Source organism: Emydura macquarii, unplaced genomic scaffold, assembly GCF_026122565.2.
Source record: "Emydura macquarii macquarii isolate MOO-44397 ecotype Brisbane River unplaced genomic scaffold, CSIRO-AGI_Emac_v2 contig_1477, whole genome shotgun sequence".
Classification (NCBI taxonomy): domain Eukaryota; kingdom Metazoa; phylum Chordata; order Testudines; family Chelidae; genus Emydura; species Emydura macquarii.
Window position 1 is genome coordinate 2207938 of NW_027131614.1, and position 21262 is coordinate 2229199.

Genomic DNA, 21262 nt, shown 5'->3' on the forward strand with positions numbered 1-21262 from the left:
CAAATAATGGTAGGTAGGCCTTGAGTAAGATAATGACTTTTTTCACAGTCACTTTTCAGCACAGAACTTCACTTTAAACTATTGAAGCTGATAGGTGGTGTACAGGCATTTCATGTGGTTAACACTGGTCTTCTGCCTCTGGTTCATTTATTAAATATAATCCTTCTTACAGTTGATGTTTGGTCTTGTTTTTAGCACACTGTAAAATATAGTAATATTTTACAAAATTATAAGATTTTTCCTTTAAGAAATAAAATAGATTAATTGCATCTGTCAATGTTTTTTTTACCTAGACTTACAATTTAGCAGCAGAAATTACAAAACTGAATTAGTGCATAAATCAGAGAAAATATTTATTTACAGACATGTAGAAACTATATTACAGCATTTTAAAGAAAAAGGTCATGTACCATTACACAGGTGTACATGGGCACAATGTTGAACACTTTTAACTCTAGTTACCATTCAATACTGGCTATTAAAAATACCACTGCTTACAAGGTTGGAGCTCTCTACATAATTTTAATACGATTATTTTTTCAGAACTAAATAATATGATTCTACACAAAACCCCTCCAGCAATGGTACTTAATATAAGAATTTACAAAAGTAAAATTTTTTTCCTCTGGATCAAACTGTAAAATTAACATTCAGCAAATCTTTTCCATTCATGCAATTGCACAGGTTGAAATAGCAATTTTTTGGACAGATTGAGAGTGGAAGCCTATGTAGAAAATTATTTTAGTATCCTAATTCAGAATCGTAGATACATGAGCTGAGAAAGCTGAATATTCACTAGCCAAATTGATTTTGACTCACACTATTAAACAACAGAAGTATGTACTGCAGCTTCCCTCACCCCCAGTTACCATAAATGATCACTGGATGTTACTGAGGCTCTATAGAACTACAGCTACAAATGTCTTTTTTTATGACTATTAAGTACTGCCTATAATATAATTTTAAATGTTAAAAATGATGGTTTTGGGTACTTAGTAAAGTGATGCTTAGGTTGAATATTATGGATCTGATTCTAATCTACACTGAAGTCCCTGGACAGTACTTTGACAGTGTAGAGGTTCCATAAAATGTTTGTCATTACTTTGACACCCACTTTTACACTGCCAGAGTGGTGTAAAGGGTAAATGAGAATTAGGTCCTAAAATGTTTACTGATTCCTCTGTGGTGCAAAAAATAAGTAATGCAAAGAAAGCTAGTAAACCAAGTGTATGTGACATTGGCAAGCAATGCCTAGTGTACTATATGTGTGACAGGGAATGAAGCATCAAGTTCTATTTAAATTACCAACATTTCTTCAGTGATTTGAATCTAATGTACCATTAAGCAAGTTAGAATAATATATTTTATACGGTACAGCAAATCCATAGCTTTCAAATGGAATAGTATCAATAGGCCCCAGCACAGATGTTGTATCAGAAAAAATACTTTCAGGAATAATATCGCAGTGTGGAACAGTGTTGACTGTTGAGACTGTGACATCATTCCTGAAAACACCAAATAAAAATGACGGCACATTAAAGAATAATGTAAAAACTTGGTGTGGCACTTTACAGTTCATAGTACCCACTTCATGGTGGTTTAGTTGGCGCTGAACTGGATTATCACACAGTTACCATAATTGATCTACTAAGAGGGCAGTCTCCATGATTTCAAAAAGTCATTGGCTCAAATCTTTTAAGCCCTTACTCCCTCCTTACTGAGGCAAAACTCCCTCTGAATGGATAGGATTTGAATTTATTATTTATTTTTAGTATACATCAAATAGGAACCATGGAAATGGTGAACATTGTTAATTTATGCATTTATAAAAGTGGCATAATTTATATGAGTGGATAGAAAATGATGAAGTATTTCTCTCCAGTTTTTAGTAAGCTTAGAGAACAACAACAAAAAGGACAATTATATCTTTAAAATATTCCGCTCTGGATTTCAGGGATTACCAGATTAGTGGTACTATTTGGGTTAATATTACTGATTGTAGCATTTTGTTTTGGTCTGCTGTGATTGTTACCCAAAATGGGCCCAGTTTGCATCCCTTATGTTGAGCAACAGCTACTCATACTACTGTTTTCATTAAAGTAAATAGGCAAAACTCTGCTGTCAAACTGGTATAACTCCACTGATTTCAGTGACATTATCCTGAATTTACACCAGTGTAACTGAGAGCTGAAATGTCTTGTTTTCTCTATTCTACTATAGACTTACGTTCACCACACAGTCACATTCAACCAAAGCTGGTGCACACTCTCCCTCACCTATCTTTGAAGGGTCTCTCTCCTTTTCTATAACTGACCCCTACCTGAAGCCATTCTGGATATGGTCTTGGGTCTTCTCCCATTTTCTTCTTTGGGAGGTCACCATCATCTACTCTCCACCTCTTCAACACATGCAGCCAGTATCACTGGGTCTAATTCAAAGCTCATTGAACTATAATGAGAGTCTTCAGTATGCTTTGGATCAGGTCCCATGGAAAATGGTTGAGAGGACGGGACATAAGGTCATCTTTAGAAATGCCGTCAGTTTTATTCAATGAAACATCAAGTACTATAGCACAAACATGTCAATGCAAGTCACATCTCTGTTATCCAGTATTTTGAAACATACTGTGTCAGAGCTCCATTTACTTGGATGAGATCTCTCTCCTGGCAACATGTGCTAAATGTGGCTACTTCTAAGCGATCCAGCCAGTTAGACTTTCCTTTCTAACTCCAGATGTGCCTTGTAATGACTCAGCTACAAGACATGTCTCTCTCTTGCATAAAACGTTTTCTATCTGAGTGTCTCTCATATAGAGATGTGGAGATCTCTTTCCTGTTATGAGTGTCATCTGAACTGGTTCTTTGGAACTGGGAACAGCCCTGTCATCAGAACTGGGAACAAGTTGGCACTTTCATTCGAGAAGAAACAGTCACACCAATGGTTAATATAGATGAAGTGTATTAAAACACATTTGAGGATCACATACGAAAAATAATCAATCAATTTTGTTTGAAAAGAAACATGATTTATTAAGAAATTATATGCTGAATTCCCCTACCGGCTCTGTGTGAATAGATTATTCCAACTTCAAGCATGTGGATAGTGCTTGAAAGGAAAATGGAATGATCCTATTGACTGAAAATGAAACAAAACAATTTATAATCTAATTTAAGGTTTCAAATATTGGCAATATATAAAACATTCACCTGTCTGGAATACAGTTTGGATAGGACATTCACTGGCATGTAAACTTTCCCATAATAAACCACAACTGCTTCGAGATAGTAACAGATACAGATGAAATAACTGTGCTAGTCTATGGCATTACAGAGAGTGCTTGTTTGAAAAAAGGGATTAACAAGTGGGTCCAATTTACAGTTTATCAACTGATCTGATAGTTGACATATTTGCACTTTTTAGCAGTTACAGTGAAATAGTGCATGAACAGAGCAGAACTATTACTTTGCCTTTCAGTATTATCCCTATTAGTAAACATAAGTATTTTAAACTATGAATAGAATGAAAAGTAATGAAAAATACCATACAACGTGTTTGATCATAAATCTTTGATCGTAACATGACCTTGTTTGAATTAAGCTGTCAACATAGAAGTGCAATATCAACTGACTTTAAATATGATAAACAGTAAAACATGCTAATCATAAAAATAGCTTTTACAAATATACATTTGTATACAGTGTCTCTCACGCCTGTTAAATATGTCCTTCATATTATTATTATCATACAGTACATTGGCCTTTAAGACATCAAAATTAAAAAAATAATACCAATAATTAGCCAGAGAAAAACACATTTACAATCTAAACCATAAAAATCTGACAATTGTACAGCTTAGAACATATAAGAAATGCAATTTCTAAGATTTGAACAGTAATGTCCATTTTAATAAGTAAAGTGAGTTTTCATACAAATTGAATCAAAGGTGTTGCTAGCCAGTAAGAAACAGCAGTTCACATTTCTGTGGGGGAAGCGGAAGGGGAAAGTCACAGTTTCTCTTCTCAGCCTCCCAGGGCCTCACACGTGACACCTCATCACTTGATCTGTAGAAACTGAAAAATGAAATGCTTGCTTTAGTATGAAAACATGAGCTTTGTTTCAGCAGCACATGGAAAAGGCGTCAGGATAAACTGGAGGGGAAAGGGAACAGGGCAGCTTTATTTGCATTACATGGTTAAATCACTCAGTGCAAATCTAACTTTGACATCTAATTGATTACGCTTTTAGGCTAAAAGTAATGTCATGTAACTGCTACAATGGACAGCCAGTACCATAAATAACCCCTAAATTAGAATGCACTATCTAGAATTAACTACACCAATTCAAATCACAACCCAGCTACTCCGTGATGTATACCTCTCATCAGTAGTTTATATTTGTAATAACAAGAAATGCAAGACTGTATCTCAGCTATTTTGTGAGATAAGGTAGAGCACTGACCTGCATAATTACATTTATTCTAAATATACTGCATGTGGCTCTCTGTGTTTTGGGTTTCATAACATTATTCTCCTACCTTATTCCATGCCATTTATGTTGACCATTTGCTTCAACCCTGGTGAAGAGGGGAGGGAATTTCCTGTTCTCTGGGTCTTGAAACCTTCTCCAGTTGCTTTCTTTTTAGCAGTTTTAATATTATTATTGTGTGCATGCATTAGGCCTGTCCTGTTTAATAAGGATTAGATTTTCTTTGTTTTAATGAAATACCATCACTCTTTGGCTTCTATTGTGACTTTTTCAGCGTCACTTTTTTAGAGTGGGAATGCAGTGCAACTTCCTAAGGACATTATGCCTGCAGATACCTGCCTCTGCAGATACTGGGATCCTGGTATAAATACCCACTGAAGGTCATGGGAAGCTTTTCAGTTACTTCAAATTGGCATTTGATCCCTATGGGAGCACCGAGCCATTAAACAGCTGGAACACCCATTAAAAGAACACAGCAAGTGCTCCCTCTACAAGGGTTGGAGGATGGAAGACCCCTCAACAGTGCAGAAAATATTTATAAAAACCAAGTATTTTTCATTTTATTGAAATTTTCAGCAGAAATTTTTGGGTATTCTTTGAAAAACCAAAAATCCTGAAACTCTATTTTTTTTTTCAGTTTTTGACAACTAAAACTGAAAACTTTTGACCAAAACCTGAAAAATTCAGACAAAAACTGAATATTTTTCAGCCAATCTCTTTGGTTTACAGCAGAAAAGTTTCAGGGTTTGGGTTTTCTATTGAAAAATTTTTTTAAAAATGAATGAAATGTAGGTACTTCCTGCAAAAATGTATGAGGTATTGAAAAAAAACCCAATTTTTCTCTTCAAAAGAAGTTCAGATGGAAATGTTTTGACTGGTCCCACTGCCAACAGTGCTGACCTAGTTTTCTTAGAAGTGTGTAGCAGTCCAGAGATACTATAAATTTTCACTCCCCCCTTACCCCCATAGAGCACCAACATTCTGGTTGTACCCACAAAGTCCCCATGCTCTCCCATCCTTGTAAATGAGTACAAGAGCACCTACCATCTGTCGCTCTGTTTTAAGTTAAAATTATATTTTAAAATATTATTCTCCACATGCATGGAGAAATTTTACGTTATCTCCCTATTTTTAGCGCTGTATCCCTAGACAGACTTAACTACATGAAAAGGATTTTCAATCCTCCCCTTAAGTCAGAGAGAGGCCTCATGGTTGTTAAGTAGCTATTCATCTTGTGAGAGGAAAAAAGCCAGCTGTTCCACTGTGCACCCCATTAGCTCCAGAGACAGTTCTCCTTTTTTTAGCCTTTTCTTCACCTTTGCATCATTGCTACATTATGTATGCAGAAAAGACAATAATTACCCAAGGAAGGAGAGAGACAGATTTTCAAAATTATCTATTAATGCTTTTTCCTTGCCATAACCTTCTAGGCATTACCTGTCGCTAGTACTACAAAGCTTCATTAGGTTACTATTATGCAGCAGTGCTGCTAACCATCTGGATCCAAATTGTGAATGTTGCTTTGTTGTCATTTAGAAACAATGGTAAAAATTTACCAATCCCACAAGCAAAAAATCTTGCATTTCTTTTCAGTACATGGGCTTTTTATTTGTCTCTTATTCTTAAAGGCTGGGAAGAAAGGTTAAAATGTTAGATATTCAAGCTTCTATTTTCTCCAGAATGACAGTCACCCAGGGCTACAATTAATCTAGTGTAATATAATACTAATTTTATTCTACTTCTTTCAGCTGAATAGTGTGTAATTTATCTACCGGCTTTATGGTAGCTCTGATGATATTAAAAACACTCATGATGATTAATGTTTTTTTAAATCTTTTAATTTCCTTCCAGTTATGTATAAAAACCCCCACCCTGACACAATAAAGAGGAAAATGAATTACATTCGAGCAAGCAATATGGCTTTCATTTGGTGTGGTTATAAGGGAACATATCAACCTAAAAAGCAAGATTCAAATGTATTGCATTAAAAAATTGGATAACTCAACTGAACATTGAGCAGCTACAGTAATAAATAATATCAAACAAACAGTGAATGCAGTGCTAGTCGTGATAACATCCCTTGGGAAAATGCAGGGTTGTTATTGACTATTTAGTCATTCATTTTCCACCTGAAATAATTTGTCTTTGCTATTCTTTTTCTGTATTGCTGACTTTTTGAGCATTGGATACTGGAGGAACTCTAGTTCTAGTATCTTAGTTTTCCAGCACTATTGTTGCTCCTACAGTTCCAATATGAGCCCTCTCTGGCTTTTGCACATGACCAATACAAAACTATATCCAATTAATTTAAACTTTGCAGCGCTATAATATCATATGTACAGATTTGCAAGACCTAAATTAAATGTTAAAGCAAAAATGCATGGATAATGTGAGACTGATTTGCATGGCAGGATTTACTGGCCCTACACTATACTCAACTAAAAACTTTGGAATCAACCATATAGTGGAGTGGAAACTCCATGAGATTCACTTGATTCTTCCATGGGAATAGCATTTAGCTATTGAATATAGAATAGCATTGCCCCTAACCTTCCAGAAAAAATAAGGGATTCCATTCCCTAAATCAATAGATATCTGTGAATCTGTCAGAAGCTAGACACATTAGTGTGAAATTTCTTTGCCTTCACACTATCAATTGATCTACTCCTAGTTCTTTGCTATCCATGGACCAATAGGCTGCCAAGTGATCTTCCTGCAGTTTGCACTATTGCATGATCAGAGGTTTTTTTTTTTTTTTTTTTTTTTAAGCAGGCAGCATTAAAATATGATTTATAGCACTATTGGTGGAAGAGGCTCTATGGAAGTGGTGCTGAATCAGCAAATCTTTTGTGTGTAGTGGCCACACGCCATCTCCAGCACTATTTGATGCTGTATTGGTCATCCCTGTGCTTATATAGCAGAGCAGGTGTTGTGGATCACTTTGAACTGCTTCACCTCTTGCTCCTCACTAGCTCCTTTTCTGGTTAGACTTTCTGCTGTTGAAGGCCTGAAGTCTTGGTTTCTGCTAGCAGAACTGTGAATGAATCCTGCACTCTACCTGAACTAACTTACTGTGTTGTACTCCACAGGTTTGGGAGAGGGAGAATACAGTGGAGAGAACCCAGTCAGCATTATCTCTCCAGTTCCCTTCAAAAGCACAGAGTTCCTGTCTGGTGGGACTCCCACAGACCCGAGGGAAAGTCATGCTGCAAAAGCTGCACTCCCTCTTCTTTGCCCATCCTTCAAGCCTAGATCTGCAGGTGACAAACTTCTCTGTGAAAGCATACTCACTAAGCATATGCCTTTGTTTAGAGTGTTAAAATTGTGACATGAAAAAAAGACTGCAAAGATGTTCACTGTTACGCTTATATGGGACATGTCTTCCACCATCTAGTCAGGCACAATGGGTGCATTAAGAGAGTGAATATAGGGATATTTTGTAGTGTGCAGATGTTGGAAAAATTATTGTATGTTCTTCCCTAAATCACTGCCTGGGATAAATGTTTCTAACAAGCACAAGCACAGAATTCACCTGCTAAAATACGACATCAAATTTTTGAGCAATCCATTCCATGAACAATCGATCCTGCATTACCATGGTGATATACGTCTAGAAATACGTAGCATAGCCAGATAAATGGATACATGTGTGAAGTACTCAGGAGTAATTTAAGACAAAAATGAGGCACAAAACTTCAAATGTCAGGGCCTTCCAAAAATCCTAGCCTAATTCTTAATCTTACTCTTTCCCTATCATTTCCTTCCGACCTCACCACACTACCATTCTCAGAGCTGGTCTCCTGGCTGTAATGGGTTTTGTGGAGCTGACATCAGCCCTCGCTAACACTGGATGATATCTCAGAGTGGGTAAGTCTGATCCCCCGCCCTCATGTTTCTGCTCCCATCTGCTGGGCGTTAGACTAGATGACCCTTGAGGTCCCTTCTATCCCTATTGTTCTATGATTCCTTGTGGGCAGTGCCTGACTCTTCATCCACTTGCTATTGCTCTTACCACTGGCTAAATATTGCTTGTGGTGAACAGGTCTCTCACCTGCTGCTTCCTTCCACTTCCTCGCACAAGTCACATCAATGGTATGCTCTATTGGGTTGTTCCACCTCGGTTGGCAAAATCAGCTATGAGGTGTATCCCCTTCTGCAGCTCTCTCCTGTTTTGTTCTCTAGCCTCTGTGGAAGGGCCTCCGAGAATGCACATCCTCAGGCCCCATTGTTATCCCCTCCAGCAAAACATAGCATATTTCTTTTTTTTTCTTCTTAAATAACTGTTACCAATTATGAAATATATTGTATTAAAAGCCCCAAACCTGTGCCTATCTACTGAACAGATAAAGCATCAGTTTACTCTAGTCTAACCAGGAATGGTCCAGAAACTCCTCTCCCTCAAGTCCCTAAAACAGAAAAAACCAGGACACAAGCATTATACAATAAAGTGAGCCTCCACACTATTTATTTGCAGCGTCTCATACTCCAGTGTAAGATTATAGGTAGACAAAATGGACAATCCCTCTCTCACCACCAGTACATGCTCGTCTCAGAAACCCTTGTAGGTAGAAACCATGTGCCTTTTTTGCTAAAGTTACATTTAAAATGGGAAAACGCCAGTTCCTAACACAAGAAGCACCTCAAACATATCTCACTCTATTAATAATTTTCAATCTATGATGTTACAGTGGATTTCAAATTAGGCAAAACACATTTGTGTATTACTAATTATCATTGTTTATAATTTATATAGCATCGCACAATCTGGCTTTGCTAGATGTATCAAAAGGCATCCCATGATTATAATGATTACAAATGGGTTAAACAGCATCTAGCCCAGTTATTTAAATACTACAATATCTCAAATGAAGTAACCAAGTTTTATTGGTGATTTAATAGGGTGTCTCTATGGATACCATGAACTGGAAAAGCCCAGCTCAGTTGCTGTGAGCAAGAGAATGTGAAAAGGCTCAGTTACAGGCTCATTATTGTCATTTGTAAAACAGTATATAGAAAGTGAAAAAATGATGGAACTTCCTAAAGTAAAATCTTTCATAATAAGGTTGTGAGAGAATATTGACTGCATGTGCTGAAGAGGAAGGATTATGCAGTTTGTTAAATGTTGATAAAGAAAAATGAAATGAAGAATACGGTATATATTTTCTTTACACTTACCCTCATATGATGAAAGCCAGTGAATACAGTGTACACTCTGTACTGTGTCAGTCATACATAAGTAATATTGAAAACATCTACATGAAATGGGTGTTTTACTCCCTGAGGAAAACAAATATCTGCTCTTTCAAAACGATTTTTTAAACTGAAATGATGTGTTCATTTTACTTGGATGTGGTTGTTCTGTCACCAATAAAGATGAGATAGTGTGAGGCACGTCACCATCTTTATCATAAGAAAGACCAAACAGGGTCAGACCATTGGTCCATCTAGCCCTGTGTGCTGTCTGTCAACAGTGGCCATTGCCAGATGCTTCAGAGGTTCTGTACAGAAGAAGGCAATTATCAAGAGTTCCATCCCTTGTCGTCCAGTCCCATCACCTGGCAGTCAGAGGCTTATGGACACTCAGAGCATGGGGTTGCATCCTTGACCCTCTTGGATAATAGACATTGATGGACCTATCCTCCATGAACTTATCTAATTCTGTTTTGATCTCTGTTATACTTTTGTTCTGCACAATATCCCTGGAAATGAGTTCCACAGGTTGTCTGTGCATTGGGTGAAGAAGTACTTCCTTTTGTTTGTTTTAAACCTGCTGCTTATTAATTTCATCAGGTGACCCGTGGTTCTTGGGTTATGTGAAGGGGTAAATAAAATGTCCTTATTACTTTCTCCACACCAGTCATGATTTTATAGACCTCTATCTTATTACCCCTTAGTCATCTCTTTTCCAAGCCGAACAGTCCCAGTCATTTTAATCTCTCCTCATACGGAAGCTGTTCCATACCCCTACTAATTTTTGTTGCCCTTCTCTGTACTTTTTCCAATCTATCTTTTTTGAGATGGGGCAACCAGAAATGCATGCCGTATTCAAGGAATGGGCATACCATGGATTTATATAGTGGCATTATGATCATTACTGTATTGTTATCTATCTTTTCTTAATGATTCCTAACATCATATTAACTTTTTTGATTGATGTTGCACATTGAGCGGATGTTTTCAGAGAACCATCCACAATGACTACCAAGATCTCTTTCTTGAATGGTAACAGCTAACTTAGACCCCATCATTTTGTGTGTTTAGTCGGGATGATGTTTTCCAATGTGCATTACTTTGCATTTATTAACATTGAATTTCATCCAAAATTTTCTTGCCCCGTCACTCAGTTTTGCAAGAGTCTTTTGTAACTCTTCACAGTCTGATTTGGACTTAACTACCCTGAGTAATTTTGTATCGTCTTCAAACTTGACCATCTCACTGTTTCCCCATTTTCCCAGATCATTTATGAATATGTTAAACAGCACTGATCCCAGGACAGATCCTTTGGGGACACGGCAATTTACCTCTCTCCATTCTAAAAAACTGATCGTTTATTCCTACCCTTTGTTTACTGATTTCAAACTAATTACTGATCCATTAGAGGACCTTCCCTCCTATTCCATGACTGCTTACTTTGCTTAAGAGCATTTGGTGAGGCTTGTCAAAGGCTTTCTGAGAGACCAAGTACACTATAGAATCACAGAAGATTAGGGTTGGAAGGGACTTCATGAGGTTATCTAGTCCAACCCTCTGCTCAAAGCAGGACCAACCCCAACTAAATCATCCTATCCAGTGCTTTGTCAAGCCACATCTTAAAAACCTCTAAGGATGGAGATTCCACCACCTCCCTAGGTAACCCATTCCAGTGCTTCACCACCCTCCTAGTGAAAATGTTTTTCCTAATATCCAACCTAAACCTCCCCCAGTGCAACTTGAGACCATTACTCCTAGTTCTGTCATCCACTACCACTGAGAACAGCCTAGTTCCATCCTCCCTGGAACCCTCTTTCAGGTGGTTAAAGGCTGCTATCAAATCCCCCCTCATTCTTCTCTTCTGCAGACTAAACAAGCCTAGTTCCCTCAGCCTCTCCTCATAAGTCATGTACTCCAGCCCCCTAATCATTTTAGTTGCCCTCCTCTGGACTATTTCCAATTTATCCACATCCTTTCTGTAGTGGGGGCCCAAAACTGGACATAATACTCCAAATGTGGCCTCACCAGTGCCGAATAGAGGGGAATAATCACTTCCCTCGATCTGCTGGCAATGCGCCTACTAATGCAGTTCAATATGCCGTTAGCTTTCTTGGCAATAAGGACACATTGTTGACTTATATCCAGCTTCTTGTCCACTGTAAACTCCAGGTCCTTTATATTCACTATATCCACTGAATCACCCTTATCCACGTTTGTTGACCCTGTCAAAGAATTCTAATAGATTGGTGAGGCATGATTTCCCTTTACAAAAGCTGTGTTGACTCTTCTCCAACAAATCGTGTTTATCTTTCTGTCTGATCATTCTGTTCTTTACTATAGTTTCAGCCAATTGGCCAGATATTGAAGTAAGGCTTAATGGCCTGTAATTGCCAGGATTGCCCCTGAGCCTTTTTATGTTAGTTATCCCCTGAACATCTAGTACAGAGGTTGATTTAAGTGATAGGTTACATAACACAGTTAGTAGTTCTGCAATTTTAAATTTGAATTCCTTCAAAACTCTTGAGTGAATACCATCTGGTCCTGATGACTGTTTAATTTATTGATTTGTTCCAAAACCTCCTCAATAGACTCCTTAACCTGAGACAGTTTCTCAGATGTGTCCCTTAAAAAGAATGGCTCAGGTGTGGGAATGTCCCTCACATCCTCTGCAGTGAAGACTGATGCAAAGAATTAATTTAGCTTCTCTGCAACGGCCTTGTCTTCATTGAGCACTCTTTTAGCCTCTCAATTGTCCCCTGGCCTCAGGGATTGTTTGAAAGGCTTCCCACTTCTGATGTACTTACAAACATTTTTGTTGTTACTTTCTGTGTCTTTAGCTAGTTGCTCTTCAAATTCTTTTTTTGCCTACCTAATTATACTTTTACACTTGACGTGCCAGAGTTTATGCTCCTTTCTATTTTCCTCAGTAGGGTTTGACTTCCAACTTTTACAGGATACCTTTTTGTCTCTAGCTGCCTCTTTTACTCTGTTTAGCTCTGTTGGCATTATTTGGGTCCTCTTACTATTTTTTTTTATCTAGGGTATAGATTTAATTTGAGTCTCTATTATAGTGTTTTTATCAGTATACCTATTTACTGGTTTAGAAGTTGGGATATTAGTTTCCATCCATTGGCACAGAAACATTTTAGCAAGTGCTGTGTTAGCATCTTTGTTGAATAGAGTCCTATGAAAACATCCACACATATAAAACCCTGAGCAGTAGCTTGCTGATCTAAACCTCAGGTTTGAAATAGCATATCCAATTCTCTGGATGACAGATTCAAATCCTGGCAGGGTCCACTCAGCCCTTCATCTTTCCCAGCAATATACCATGAAATTTGCTGCCTTTGGCTTTTTTGCATAAGACCTTAACAACTGAGGCCTGGTCTGCTTTGTATAGATCCTATAGTTCTTTATATCAATATAGGGGTTTGCCCCATTGTTGCTGGCCAAATTTTCTGGGATCTAGCCAAATATCTTTGGCAATACATATGCATAGTTACACCTGCATTTCATTTAGTTATGATGTCTAAATAGTTTCTATAGTTATTTTGAGTCACCTCTTTCTTTATGCCTGAATGCATGAATTATGGGCCAGATTCTTGGCTGGTATAAATTGACATATCTCTATTGACTTCAGAGCATCTACACCAGCTGAGGATGTGGCCCACAGTCCAGAAAACGTATGTTTGTGTTTTACCACTTGTGATATTACAATATAATGTACATAAATTATTACATTTTTCTTTTCTTTTTTTAAAAGACTTTTTTTTTCTTGAGAAAAGTGAAGTCAAGAAGTGGGAGACATAAGAATTTGTCTTGCACACACCAAATTCAGTGCAATATGGGCTCAATCCTGCAATGTGCTAACTGTGCTGAACTCTTATTGAAACAAGCAGAGGTGAAGAATGCTCAGCTCATGTCAGGATGCAGCTCTACTGGAGCAGTAACTGTGCCAATGTCTTTGTGTTTCTTGAACCCCAAATATGAGCAAATGTGCCAAATGCTAAGAGGTGCTGCAACTTGTGCTGAAAGCAATGGTAATCCCATTTCAACACCTGCTCTTTCATGCCATTAATTCTCTTCTCTGGCACATTCTAATGGCGTGAAATGTAATTCAGTCTTTCTATTAGTGTTCAAACAGCTCACTTTTAACCATGAGCCCCAATAATGCTGTTGGTGCAGATGAGATCCTTTTGGAATTCAGAGTGCTGTCAAAAAGTTGTAAAAAAAATTTTTTAGCTGATTTAACCTCTGCTTGACATGAGGAGTGGGGATTCCCCAGTGTGAATGCGTAATCCAATTAGCATTAATGCTAATGGCAAGAATCCTTGTCCTACCAGTGCCAAGACAGCAGGACTGAATGTAGATTTTAAACTTTAAAGAACTGCTGAAACTTCTACCCTAAGGCCACTCAACATGTCTAAGCTTTTAATTTTATTTGATAATGTTTGACTAATGTATGGTTTAGGAAAGTGAAAGACTGAGAGAACTAGTTATAATTAAGGAAATGTCTGTTAAAGTGGCACAGTTTTGTCCAGAGTTGAGGAAGGAATCAGAGAGAATAAAAATGTAGATACCGTAAAGAGCAAAGCACCGTAAAGGCAAACCAAATGATATGAGAAACCAAGGAGTGTTAATTGGAACAGGTAGTTGAAAGAGGCTGAGATGATGTTACAGAGTCCAAGATAGGCCCAAGGAAGGGGAGAAGGAACGAGCGGGGATGGAGAGAAATGGGACAGTAACAGTAATGAACAGTGGGAAGGTATTGCAGGTTGTCGTGATATGGTGCTAAATGAAGGCAATCCAAAAAAGAGAGAAGTAGATTGTTTTGACACTTGACTTGGAAAAAGCTGGGTTTGAGAGTGTGATCCTGGTGGCCAGAGAAGAGAATTAATGGCATGACAGAGCAAGCAAGGCTTACCAGAACATTTGGAAATGGGAATAGAAGCAGGACAAAATGTTAATAGTATGCTTTTAAATAGCTTCCCTTAGGCACCTTCCCCATGACTACTTATTTACCTGTGCATGGCAGTGCATAATAGCATCTATCAATTTTATTCTATGAGATTTTCAAGAGATTTTTCTTTTAAAAATAAATTACAAAAAAATGAAATGCTTTATTAACGATTGCATAGTGCTATGTAAATAATGTAGAATCACCCAATATTTGGATGCACTCGCTTAGCTCTCTGTTCTCATCTTCTGCAGCTCCCCCCTCACATCCTGTGCACCCCTATTCCTCTCTCTTTCTTGCAAATGCAGCCTTCTTCTCCCTCTGCTACTCAGTTTTGATTTTTTGTATCTTATTAATTATAATTTGATTAATTCTGGCAGTGTGCTAGATATTTTTCAGAATTTAGAAGAAAGCCTGATCCTTGTCACAGTAGTCACTGGAGTCAGTGTGTATCAACCTTTGTCATGTGAAACGGGTATTGACCTTTATTACCCTGAACCCATCCAAACGTGCTTTTATTCTAAGAACCCAAACTTGCTCTCTTTGAGACTAATGGGAAAAAATTCCATTGAATTCAACGGAAGCAGGGTTGGGTTCTACGATAAGTTTATACTGCCTTTAGTACTTGGAATAGTCTTTCATTTCTTGTCTGACAAGTCCTTTGTCCTTCAAACACACGTCTTCCAGGAACTGACCCATCTTTCCCTCATAACTAATAATTTCTAGAGAGAACTTTACTGGCCAGAAAGAGGCATTTCTTCCTATGGTGGCAAAATGACTCAACAGGGCAGTAGGATAGTATTTCCTTAGTGTGAGGAGGAGCAGAATTTGGCTCCTATATTTTATGTTCTTTGGGGTAGATAGTATGTCTTACTCTATGTTTGAAAAGTGCTGCGAAAATTTAGTGTATGTAATGGTCAACAATAACAGCATACCTGGAGATCATTGCTGTGCATACAAACAGAGCAGGCCAGGTTAAGAGGGAACTTCGTTGACCTCCAAAATCTTGTTATCTGGCAGGTTGGGCCAGTAATTTTGTTTCTAACGGGTTATTTGTTTTGTAGTTACAGGAATTAGATTTCTACCATCTTAATAATTATTTCCCTTTCCTGAGATCCATAAATAGCTGTATACTAATAAATTCAATTAGACTTTCACTTTATGGTGTTAGCCAGTCAGAAAAACTTCTAAATAGCATTTATATTTTCTCAGTAAATAAGACCTTTGGAACTGATATAGACAGAAATAAAAATAATGCTTACAATTGTTGTCAATTTAAACAGAGAAAAGAACAGCTACCTTTTGACTCTTCAGCATTCGCCCCACTTTACTTCCATAAAGACACTCTCTGACTCTCTGAAATGGTTTGAAGGAAAATGTTCCCTCTGATGGTTTTATTATTCATCATTCCTAAATCTCAAGCATTTTGATAAAGCCTGTGAAATGAATATTTTCCAGGGGAACTAAAGCTATTTATTTTCAAAGAACTGGCAGGCCAGGAGAAATGTCTGATGTATGGCAGTTGCTCGACTACAGTTAAATCAAAGAATTGCAGGGTTAAATTGATAGGCTTAATCCTTAGTTCAATGTACAGCCTGATTGGCTTGGCTGTGCCCTTAGGAACTTCTCAATGTTAGGTAGAAACTACTGAGACTGTAGAGCCATACCATGGTCCCCTGACACTGCTCCTCCAGTGTCAGGGCTGGAGCTTCTTTTGTTATACCTGTCCCCCTCTACATGCAGGTGGGGAAGAACATCCACAGATAAGCAGTGGAAGAATTCAAAAACATCTTTGGGTATGATACAATGCCTAGTGAAGTCAACTGAAAGTAACTCCACTGAATTCAAAGAAGTTACACCAGTGTAAAACCAGTGAGTAGAGAATTAGGTTTTAATATTTAAAGTCATTTTTCCTAAGATTAGCACATTTTTTAAAGTTTCTGTAACTTTCCCAAGTTAAAGCTACAAACTCAGAATCTATTTTTCATGAGAACATAAAAATCTAGTTTGGGATTTAGGTTGGATTTTTGCAGCTAAAAAGTGTTAATTGCCCACTTCTGCACAACAGTCAGACAGGCAGCATTCGACTCTGCTCTCGGTAGTTTCACAACTGTGTAATTCCACTGACCTGTATGGCGTTATTCCTGATTTACACCGGGAGAGAAATCAGCAGAATCATGCCAGTAGTATCAGACATTAAAGTCAAGTTATATCAGAAATGAATTTGGCCTTTTCAGTGTAGTATTTTGTGTGTGCGCATCTGAGAGAAATATTTGACCTGACCTGGCAGTTGGTTTATGAGAGAGACAAGGTGGGGTGAGATAATATTTTTTACTGGACCAACTTCTGTTAGTGAGAGAGACAAGCTTTCAAGAAGTTGGTCTAATAAAATATATTACCTCACCTGCCTTGTCTCCCTTATATCCTTAGACTGATACGGCTACAACTGTACTATATACAGTAGTTGGTCTATGAGACTATTTTGTTTCTGAATCAATCTGCCACAGTAACAATTGTGGGTATGGTAGTGAGATGATTTCATGTTTTGGTGGTTTTAAAAATGGGAAATTAAAAATAAATATTTTCATGTTCCAAAATATTAAATACCATGACAGGCTAGAGACCATTTGTTATTTTTTAAAAGCGTAAGGTAAAAATAGAGACCTGTCAAAAAGTCAAAACAAAACAAAAATGGATCCAAGCATCTGAATAAACTTGCTCAGTGATGATGAATTTGCTGGTGACTAACTGGCAGGCTAACACACAGCACAAGAAGATAACAGATCTATCCTTCTCAACCACAATCCACAAAAGAGCAATAAAAGAGCTAGGCACAAGCTATTTAGACAACTCCTGAAAAACATTAATAACATGCTGAAACAGCACAGAGTAATAAGAAATGCTTTTACTTATCAAATATATTCTCAAAATGTCATCCATACTAATGTTTCAAAACAGGCTCATAGCCAAAACTCTGTCAGGCTATAGTTCCTGTTAACATTTGGTATACAAGTGTTTTCCCCAAAGCAGGCTTTATATATTGACAGTATAATTGGTAATTGAGAGTATTTTTACTTTGGTTTGCTCTAGCATGGTGTTGGGTTTTAGCAGTTCATTCATGCTTTTCAGAAGTGGTATACATATCAGTAGGTTGTACCAAGTTCTTTCATTATTCTTCTCTGGCAAAACACTAATTCAACCTTAATTGTAAATTTATTCTCTCAGAAACTAGATGTCCTCTGCAAAACACACGTGACTTCTGTGACTTCAGTGGGACTCAGATCTTGCAGTAGGAGAATAGGGCTCAGTATGTCCCCTGATTCTGTTACACAAGGCTAGGCCTTTCACTATAAATCACTAGTGGAGATTACAGTTGTTAGTCCGACTGGGTGTTACAGGATGTGTCCAGCAATTTCACTTCACAGGAACATACTTCAAAAAGAGATTAGATACTAAAGGGTCTGATTTTTTCCTCATTGAATTTCTGGCATTAATTTTATAAACTCAGGGCCTGATGCTGCACTTATATGGGCCATATCCCCATCTGGTGTAAATCACCATAGCTCCAATAACTTCAACAGAGTTATACTGAGAATCTGGCACAGACAGATTTAAAGCAGGAGTAACTTCAGTGGTGTCAAGAGAAGTGTAAGTGAGAGGAGAATCAGGTTCTGAGAACTCAGACTAGCTCATGGCTAATTTTCTATACATCTTTGTGGACCATTCCAGAAAGTAAATGATTGCTGAAAGTTCAGGAGGGCCAGGATTGGTGGATAAAGAATTTCTGAGAAACGAAACTAAAAGCTAAGGACAATTTTTTTCAGTCTTGTTGAAGGGTACAGCTGTTCTGCTGGCAATGACTTCTTAAAAAATTTTCCTCCCACCCAGAAAGATTTAGTTTTATGACATCTTGGGGGGTCCTCCTGACAAAGTTTGTAATTATCCAGAATACACTGCTTGGGGTAAAGATGTGTTTTTCATATGTGTGTGGAGGAGGCAAGTATACACATGCACAGTTTTGCATATGCACAAGTGGAGACTAAGAAATTTGCATCACATATTGAATCAGCAGCACGACTGGGAATAGAACCCAAGAGAATCCTGACTAGAACTGAGTGAATAGTTGATTTTTTGTTTGGTGGTTCAACTGTAAAATAAAAAAAAAAATGTTCTGGGCTTATCTGAAATAGAAATTCTCCAGTTTTACTCACTGAAAGGAAAACAAAAACAAACAAAACAACCCCCTCCCCCCATTGGTCGGGGTCAAACTAAATGTGTCATTCAATCTGAAATTATTTTTTTTTGCTTTTGCTTCATTATTGTTTTTTTAACCCTTAAAACAATAAATCTAGCTAAATTTCTAAGTAAATCCTTGTTTTGAAATGAGAAGTTGAACAGTTTTGTTTAGAAAATGTTGAATTACAACATTTTGACTTTTCAACATTTAAAAATTTAAAAACTTTAAAAAAATTTTTCCTGGCCAAAACTATTTGCTGAGTTTGACCCAAATTCATGGATAATTTTGGTCAACCCAAAATTGCATGTTTCAGCGAATATGTACTATTCCTCTGAAAAGTTTTGCCCACTTCTATACCTAACTAACCAACTCTCTGCTAGAACCACTAGATCTGAACAACAAAGAGCTCATGCTCATATACACTCAATGTTTTAAGATTCGAGATCCCTGTAAATTTAAGTCATGTAAGTTGTTTTAAAAATTTGATGTTGTAAAAGAGTTTTGTTGTTGGATACTAAATTGTGGAGCAGGTTAAGAGGGGTAAATATGTGAAAGATGATGGGCAACTTCTTTTTCCTGTCTAGTATATTTTTCAAATGAGCAATTTCAGATATCCAGAAAAGTAACTGAATTGCTAAAGGATTTATTGGACATGAAGTGAGTGATGGAAATGTTCTCATCTTGTTGTGCAAATTTCTCAAGCAATAGTGGGTTTAGATGTTAAAAAAAATCACATTACAGTCAGTGAGAGCAACATGTTTAAAACCCTGCACAGTGCTTAGGATGTCTAGTCTACCTCTGAGTAACTGACTGCCAGAAAAATGTGGATGGCAATGCCTATCCAATGACTCATTAATACAACATTGTGAAAAATAAACGAGTCTACTGTAAGACTGCATATATTAAATATAAAAAAGGGCATGTCAGAAAGTTTCTTGCAATTTCTGATTTCATGACATGCTTTTATTACTTTTTCCATTTTTTCAGTCACAGGTTATTAGATTCACTGCAGCTTTAGAAAGTACAAAACATTCGTATCTGTCAGGTATGCTTCCGCTAATGACTTTCTTAGTTTGCTCAAGTATAAGTACCTTGCACTGATATTCATCAAGTGAACACAACCTTTTACCTATTCATTTGTCTTAGGAATGAAAAACTGCACGTTTTCGCTGCAATTGAGAAAGAGTTCAGTGAAGTCCAAAGTGTTCAGTATGCCAGGGAAATTGTCCAACTGTATTTCCCTTGACATTAAAAAATCCAGACGCATCAAAACAAGATTTTGGCCCAGCATCACTTCAGCCGATAAAATATTTATACCATCAGGTATAAGGTTCAGTTTCTTTTATGTAAACTTGTACAATCTAAAAATGTGCAATATACAAAACATATTGCAAGCTACTAATTTTGGAGGGCCAAATCAGACTAACTGTATTGATTAGAGTGGAATCATTCTGTCTTATGTTGATACAACTGACAGCAGAATTTGGTTTATAATCTTTAAAGAAAATATGGTGTTAGAAATCCAATTTAGATGACTGAAATGTGAAATACCCTAAATAAAATTCATCATATATTGCTTGAGATATGTAAACACAGGACTTGGCTACAACAGTACTGTAGCCTGTTTGGTCCAGAAGAATGATTCTTTTATTTCTCTTCAGTACAGTTTACTTTACTACCTGTTGAATATTTGTCATTTTTATTAAAAAATGCAAGTAAATTTAAACCTTCTTGTTCCATGCACATTTGCTATTTTACAGGAAGTAATTCCTTATTACTTACTAATAGGGACAAAAATTTTCACAATGGGCCTGTTCAAAGTTAACTGCAATCATTCCATTGACTTAAACAGGGTTTGCATCAGGCTCTATTGTGCTAGGAAATGTATGGAGTATGTATTTTTTTAAAATGGAATTTGTATGTATGTTTATATTTGTAGATACTAACTGGTTAGAAAGTTGAAATTCAGTAGTAGAAATATGGTCTTGTCTGTATAGTCCAAGATATGTGGTATGTTCTAGTGTGCTGTGATGAAGGTAGAGAAGATATGTTGATATTAATGAATCACATGGCAGCGATTTTGTTTTTGCATAATAAAACTGAATGCAGCAAGAAAACTAACCCTGAACTCTGTATGTTTCAGTTATCGGTGTCCTTTATGGCTGACACATGATTCTCCATCTAAAGAGTGTAAAAGCATGAAAAATGACAAGAAAATAGACTAGGCTGGATACATACAATACAGAAAGCTATAAAAAGGACAATGTAGAAAAATGAAATATCTCTGTGAGGCAAATGTAACAGAAATGTAGTTAATAGATAGGGATTAAACTCTTATCTCAGCTGCACCAGTATACATGGGAAATAACTGCACTGAATCAATGCAGTAACAT

General features: G+C 37.1%; 1 protein-coding gene across 11 annotated transcripts in view; it reads right to left on the reverse strand.

Annotated features, from left to right (window-relative positions):
- Positions 1-336: 336 nt before the first annotated feature.
- Positions 337-21262, reverse strand: part of RALYL (RALY RNA binding protein like) — a 552061-nt gene continuing 531135 nt past the window's right edge. For all 11 annotated transcript variants that reach the window (XM_067553544.1, XM_067553541.1, XM_067553539.1 and 8 more), the window contains one exon: positions 337-4070. In XM_067553544.1, coding sequence (XP_067409645.1) covers positions 4053-4070 — 18 coding nt within the window. In that variant the 3' untranslated portion in view covers positions 337-4052. The remainder of the gene's footprint in view (positions 4071-21262) is intronic.